The 7,500-nt window shown below is 40.3% G+C and overlaps 1 protein-coding gene across 1 annotated transcript in view; it reads right to left on the reverse strand.

The window, feature by feature from the left end:
* Positions 1–2,161: 2,161 nt before the first annotated feature.
* LOC113812557 (xaa-Pro aminopeptidase 1) overlaps positions 2,162–7,500 on the reverse strand; it is a 24,949-nt gene continuing 19,610 nt past the window's right edge. Inside the window, exons 16-17 of the mRNA XM_070122191.1 lie at positions 5,159–5,254; positions 2,162–4,803 (exon numbers count right to left, since the gene is read on the reverse strand). Of these exons, the coding sequence (XP_069978292.1) occupies positions 4,603–4,803; positions 5,159–5,254 (297 nt within the window). The 3' untranslated portion in view covers positions 2,162–4,602. The remainder of the gene's footprint in view (positions 4,804–5,158; positions 5,255–7,500) is intronic.

Genomic DNA, 7,500 nt, shown 5'->3' on the forward strand with positions numbered 1-7,500 from the left:
TCTCTCTCTCTCTCTCTCTCTCTCTCTCTCTCTCTTTCTCTCTCTCTCTCTCTCTCTCTCTCGGGCTCGCTCTCTGTCTCTCTCTCTCTCTGCCTCGATCTCTGTCTCTCTCTTTCTCTTTCTCTTTTCTCTCTCTCTCTCTCTCTCTCTCTCTCTCTCTCTCTCTCTCTCTCTCTCTCTCTCTCTCTCTCTCTCTCTCTCTCTCTCTCTCTCTCTCTCTCTTTCTCTGTCTCTCTCTCTGCCTCGGTCTCGTTATCTCTGTCTCTCTCTCTCCTATCTCTCCTTCTCTCTCTCTCTTTCTTTTTGTCTGTTCTGTTTGTTTTTATCTTTGTTTGTTTCTGCCTTTCTGTTTATCTTTCGCTCTGCTTCTCTCTGTCCGTCTGTCTCTCTCTCTCTCTTTATCTCTTTATCTCTTTCTCCACACACACACACACACACACACACACACACACACTCACACACACACACACACACACACACACACACACACACACACACACACACACACACACACACACACACACACACACACACACATATATATATATATATATATATATATATATATATATATATATATATACATATATATATATATATACATATATATATATATATATATATATATATATATATATATATATATATATATATATATATATATATATATATATATATATATATAAATGATTACTAATATTCTTATCATTCTTATAATTATCATTATTACTATCCTTATTAGCATCATAATGATAAAAGTAATGATAATAATGATGATAATAATGTTTTACTAATACTACTATTTTCATCGTTATTATCTGCATCATAATGGTTATAAATGTTCTCCTCGTCTTTGTTATTGTTATCACTATTACCACCATTATTTGATTATTTCATCCTCATGTCATCACCATTATAACATTATCATAATCGTTATTGACATTTATAAAATTGTTATTGTTACTGCCATCTTGTATAGGGTTTCCAGCTACCTTTTTTCAACTGACGAAAACACATAGCAGAGTAACATAACAACATGCCAGACCTTTGTGGATTCTTGAGAAATATACGAAAATACCGTGTAAAACAATAAGGAAAGAGAGATAGAAAAAATATATATACTAAAAGGGAGAGAAAACAACATACGGGTTAATTAAAACGTCTTACCCCGCCTCGAGCGTTGCCATCCGCAGGTCACGGTATTACGAGATAAGAAAGAAAAATGTGTAAAAAAACTGTTTGTCATTTCATATTTCAGATTTGCGCTTTTTATGTAAATGCCAATGTACAGTTTATGCTTAAATGTCAAACGTGACAAAATCAGGGACAAGGGCACAAACGGAGATAAAGAAAGAAAGAAAGAGAGGGAGAGGGAGAGGGAGAAGGAGAGGGAAGGTGGGAGGGAAGGAGGGAGGGAGGGATGGAAGGGAAGGAGGGAGGGAGGGAAGATGGGAGGGAAGGAGGGAGGGAGGGAAGATGGGAGGGAAGGAAGGAGGGAGGGAGGGAAGGAGAAGGAGGAAGAGGAGAAGGAGGAGGAGGAGGAGAAAGAGAGAGAGAGAAACCCTGTCGATGTAAAAACACGTTTGATTAATTTATATTTGCTTCCGAATTTTTATTTCGTCGAAAACAACACGTGTTCGCTTATGAAAATATTTTCTTCATAAATCACCAAGATAAATTTTGGGCCAAAAATATTCCAAGAAAATAATGTAATGAGGCATCTCTCTCCTGTTTTTATTATCATTTGAATGTGAAAAAAAATAAAAAATTACCTTTTCTTTCTTTTATTTTTCGTCCTTCCTTTTATTCTTCATAAATTATACATTTCTTTCGTCTTTCATTAAGTCGGTAATTGAATAATTTGCCAAAAGGAGTCACTAAAGAGTATAATTAGAAATAGTTTTATTAAAGGTTTCTAAAACATTGAATTTCTTCTATAATACACTAGATATATTAATACACTGGTTATACGTAATTCTAACAATATATTTTTCCCATATATCAAACTCTTTTATCAGTCAGATGAAGATTCATAATAAACATAATAATAATAATAATAATAATAATAATAATTTCTTAAGTATCTCTAAGTACCATATCCTTTCAGATAATATATCATTATATTTTTTTCGATATACAATTGTTTAATTTTTTATTCGTCTTTTATATGTTTGTACGAATCAGTTTGTAATCAATGTAAGAAAACTTTTTAAAATTTACTGTATTTGTTTAATCATTTTTTTAAATGAAATTGTTTCAGTTCGTTTCAATTATATTTTCAACTAACACGATGTTTCAAGCTCAGAAAAGGTTAGAATACTGAAATTCATTTGAAATTAATGATATTTTTGAATATATAATTATTATTCTGAAATTAAGCATACAGAGTATAGAGAATTTCTTAAAAATCTGATATAAGCTAAATACGACACAATCTCCCTTAATATTCAACACTGAAACAATTCTTCAACAATCTCAACAATTTCGGCATTTTACAACTCAAAACTTCGAATATAAATCAATTTCAAAACATTCACAACCATAAATTCCTAAATTCTATCAATATAAGTACACCAAACCTCTACAGATGGAATCCAAACCCCGCGCCATCTTCAAAAACCTCTCCACACCGAACCCGAAGCAGTTCCGATCCCTTTCCGACCCTCCGAGCCACCAGATCATAAACAACCACGAGACTCTATACGGGAAAGGCTAGATCAGTGGCAATTCAATCCATGGCGTCTATTCTGATGATTTTCCAATGAAAATTTAACCGTTAAAACCCTTATTTTCCATCCTTTTTGAAAACTGAAGAGACCAAAACGACCGACCATATTCACAAAGCCTCCGTAACTTTTGTGACGTCATCAAAATAAACCCCAAGCTTCCGTAACTTTTGTGACGTCATCAAAATAAACCCCAAGCCTCCGTAACTTTTGTGACGTCATCAAAATAAACCCCAAGCTTCCGTAACTTTTGTGACGCCATCAAAATAAACCCCAAGCTTCCGTAACTTTTGTGACGTCATCAAAATAAACCCCAAGCTTCCGTAACTTTTGTGACGTCATCAAAATAAACCCCAAGCTTCCGTAACTTTTGTGACGTCATCAAAATAAACCCCAAGCTTCCGTAACTTTTGTGACGTCATTAAAATAAACCCCAAGCTTCCGTAACTTTTGTGACGTCATTAAAATAAACCCCAAGCTTCCGTAACTTTTGTGACGTCATCAAAATAAACCCCAAGCTTCCGTAACTTTTGTGACGTCATCAAAATAAACCCCAAGCTTCCGTAACTTTTGTGACGTCATCAAAATAAACCCCAAGCCTCCGTAACTTTTGTGACGTCATCAAAATAAACCCCAAGCTTCCGTAACTTTTGTGACGTCATCAAAATAAACCCCAAGCTTCCGTAACTTTTGTGACGTCATCAAAATAAACCCCAAGCTTCCGTAACTTTTGTGACGTCATCAAAATAAACCCCAAGCTTCCGTAACTTTTGTGACGTCATTAAAATAAACCCCAAGCTTCCGTAACTTTTGTGACGTCATCAAAATAAACCCCAAGCTTCCGTAACTTTTGTGACGTCATCAAAATAAACCCCAAGCTTCCGTAACTTTTGTGACGTCATCAAAATAAACCCCAAGCTTCCGTAACTTCTGTGACGTCATCAAAATAAACCCCAAGCTTCCGTAACTTTTGTGACGTCATCAAAATAAACCCCAAGCCTCCGTAACTTTTGTGACGTCATCAAAATAAACCCCAAGCCTCCGTAACTTTTGTGACGTCATCAAAATAAACCCCAAGCTTCCGTAACTTTTGTGACGTCATCAAAATAAACCCCAAGCTTCCGTAACTTTTGTGACGTCATCAAAATAAACCCCAAGCTTCCGTAACTTTTGTGACGTCATCAAAATAAACCCCAAGCCTCCGTAACTTTTGTGACGTCATCAAAATAAACCCCAAGCCTCCGTAAATTTTGTGACGTCATCAAAATAAACCCCAAGCCTCCGTAACTTTTGTGACGTCATCAAAATAAACCCCAAGCTTCCGTAACTTTTGTGACGTCATCAAAATAAACCCCAAGCTTCCGTAACTTTTGTGACGTCATCAAAATAAACCCCAAGCTTCCGTAACTTTTGTGACGTCATCAAAATAAACCCCAAGCTTCCGTAACTTTTGTGACGTCATCAAAATAAACCCCAAGCCTCCGTAACTTTTGTGACGTCATCAAAATAAACCCCAAGCTTCCGTAAATTTTGTGACGTCATCAAAATAAACCCCACGTGCTTCTCTCCAAAAATAGAATTGGACGCCATGACACCTTCTCAAGTTGCTACTGATCTAGCCTTTCCCGACCTCTATACCTTAAATATCTTTCCACCAACATTACCAACCAGAGAGAGAGAGAAAGAGAGAGAGAGAGAGAGAGAGAGAGACAGAGAGAGAGAGAGAGAGAGAGAGAGAGAGAGAGAGAGAGAGAGAGAGAGAGAGAGAGAGAGAGAGAGGAAAAGAGAGAGAGAGACAGACAGACAGACAGACAGACAGACAGACTCACCCTTAAACTTCAAAAAACAACAGCAAAATACCCCCCCCCAAAACCCTTCAGAACAAAAGCTGAACCCTGGACGCAGCAAGAACAGCCGAAACCACCAATAAAAGAGAAGAAGAGACAGCGAGACAACCGGCGCAGAGAGGCTGGGTTTTCGACACTAACCACGCGTGGGTCTCGTGTTTTCCTTGGGCGTGCAACTCCTCTCCGACAACTTGCAGGACTGTTGCATGGTAGTTGTTGAGCCACTCGCACTGTGGGGGGGGGAGGGGGGAGAGGGGTAGGGGGGTAGGGGGAGGTGTTAGTAGTTTGTTATTAGTGTTAATATGATTTTAGTCATTGATATTTCCAAAACGAAAAAAAAACGGATACTTCTCTACTAATACTACTATTATTAGTGTTATTATTGTCTTTGTGTTTGTTACAATTATTAGTATTATTATTATTAATCTTCATCATTGTTTCACTGCAATTATCAATATCATACTATTATCATTACCATTTTTTAATCATTATTATCATCATGATTGTTGTCATTAACAGCAGACAGCAACAATAATAACGATAACAATAAAAAGGTTTCCTTATTGCAAAACCTTATACCCTTACCTGCTTCCGACTCAACAAAGTACCGTTGATGAGTTTGCTCTCAAAAGGAACCAAGGTGACTGGCTCAAAACCGAGGGAGGGCTTGTCAAAGGTGTACTGGGGGAGAGAGAGGAATAGAGGGTGATTTTAATGGAGGGAGAGGGAGAGGGGAATAGGGGGTGGAAGGGGTTGATAAAAGGAGGGAGAGAGGGAGAGGGGAATAGGGTGATGAATGGAGGGAGATGGATAGGGGGATAGGGGGTGGAAGGGGTTGATAAAAGGAGGGAGAGGAGGAGAAGGGAGAGGGATAGGGGAATAGGGGATGGAAGGGGTTGATAAAATGAGGAATAGAGGGTGATAAATGGAGTGAGAGGGATAGGGGAATAGGGGGTGGAAGGGTTGATAAAAGGAGGCCGAGGGAGAGGGGAATAGGGGGTGGAAGGGGTTGATAAAAGGAGAGATGGAGGGAGAGGGGAATAGGGGGTGGAAGGGGTTGATAAATGGAGGGAGAGGGAGAGGGGAATAGGGGGTGGAAGGGTTGATAAAAGGATGGAGAGGAGGAGAAAGGAGAGGGATAGGGGAATAGGGGATGGAAGGGTTGATAAAAGGTGTACTGGGGAGAGAGGAAAAGAGGGTGATGAATGGAGGGAGAGGGAGAGGGGAATAGGGGGTGGAAGGGGTTGATAAAAGGAGGGAGAGGAGGAGAAAGGAGAGGGATAGGGGAATAGGGGATGGAAGGATTGATAAAAGGAGTGATGGAGGGAGAGGGGAATAGGGGAGGGAGGGCTTGTCAAAGGTGTACTGGGGGGAGAGAGGAAGAGAGCGTGATGAATGGAGGGAGAGGGAGAGGGGAATAGGGGGTGGAAGGGTAGAAAAAAGGAGGGCGAGGGAGAGGGGAATAGGGGATGGAAGGGGTTGATAAAAGGGGAGATGGAGGGAGAGGGGAATAGGGGATGGAAGGGTTGATAAAAAGAGGGAGAGAGGGAGAAGAATAGAGGGTGATGAATGGAGGGTAAGGGATAGGGGAGTAGGGGGTGGAAGGGGTTGATAAAAGGAGGGATGGAGGGAGGGGGGAATAGGGGATGGAAGGATTGATAAAAGGAGGGCGAGGGAGAGGGGAATAGGGGATGGAAGGGGTTGATAAAAGGAGAGATGGAGGGAGAGGGGAATAGGGGATGGAAGGGGTTGATAAAAGGAGGAATAGGAGGAAAGGGAGAGGGATAGAGGGTAATAGGAGGAGGGAGAGGAAGAGGGGAATAGTGGAAGGAGGGGTTGATAAAAAGAAGGGAGAGGAATAGCCGAATAGTGGAAGGATAGAGTTGATAAAAGGAGGGAGAGGAGGAGAGGAGGAGTAGGGGGATAGAGGGTCATAAGAGGAGGGATAGGGATAGTGGTATAGGGGAAGGACGGGTTGATAAAAGGAGGGATGGAGGGGGATAGAGGGTTATAAAAGATGGGAGAGGCGGGAAAGAGGGGGATAGAGGAAGAAAGGAGGGGGGAAGGGAGAGGGAGAGAAGAATAAGGGGGAGGAAGGGTGATAAAAAGAGGGATAGAAGGGAGAAGAAGAGGAAGAAGGAGAAGGGGAGGGAAGTAGAGGGAGGAGGATAGGGATAGAGGGACATGGAGGGAGAGGGAGGGTGAGGGGATGGAGAGGGAAGGGGAGGGGAGGGAATGAAGGATAGGGAAAAAAGGGAGAGGAAGAAGAAAGGAGAGAGAGAGGGAAAGGAATAAGGGGAAGGGGGGGGGAGAGCAAGAGGAAGAAGGAGGAAGAGGGAGAGAGAGCGAGAGCGAGAAGGAGGGAGGAGAGGGAGAAAGTTGGAGAAAAAGCTTATTGCTTATTGTATACTATACGCGTAATTTATGTGATAAAAGTAAAGTGTGTTTATCAAATATGCACAAAAATAAATAAATAAATAAATAAATAAACATGAAATTTATAAAATACGTTACTTTATATAATATAATTCATGTCTGTACTCAATAAAAGAATGAGAAGATTATTATGCTACCGCCATCATTACTACTACTACTACTACTATTACTACTAGTGCAACCACCACTACTACTACGGCCACTTCTACTACTCTCACTACTCCAACTATCATGCTACCACCGCTTTCACTACTACTGCTACCATTACTACCACCATCATCATTATTACTACTATTACTTCTACTACTGCTACTACTATTACTACTTCTACTACCACCACCACTACTACTACTACTACCACCACATCTACTACCAGTACCATCACTACTACTACTGCTACTAACACTATTACTATAACAATAAAATCGAACAACAGTATCACCAACAGCCACAAATTCAGCAATACAGTAGCACATTAGCACCACCATCAC

Source organism: Penaeus vannamei, chromosome 5, assembly GCF_042767895.1.
Source record: "Penaeus vannamei isolate JL-2024 chromosome 5, ASM4276789v1, whole genome shotgun sequence".
In the NCBI taxonomy this organism is placed as follows: Eukaryota; Metazoa; Arthropoda; class Malacostraca; order Decapoda; family Penaeidae; genus Penaeus; species Penaeus vannamei.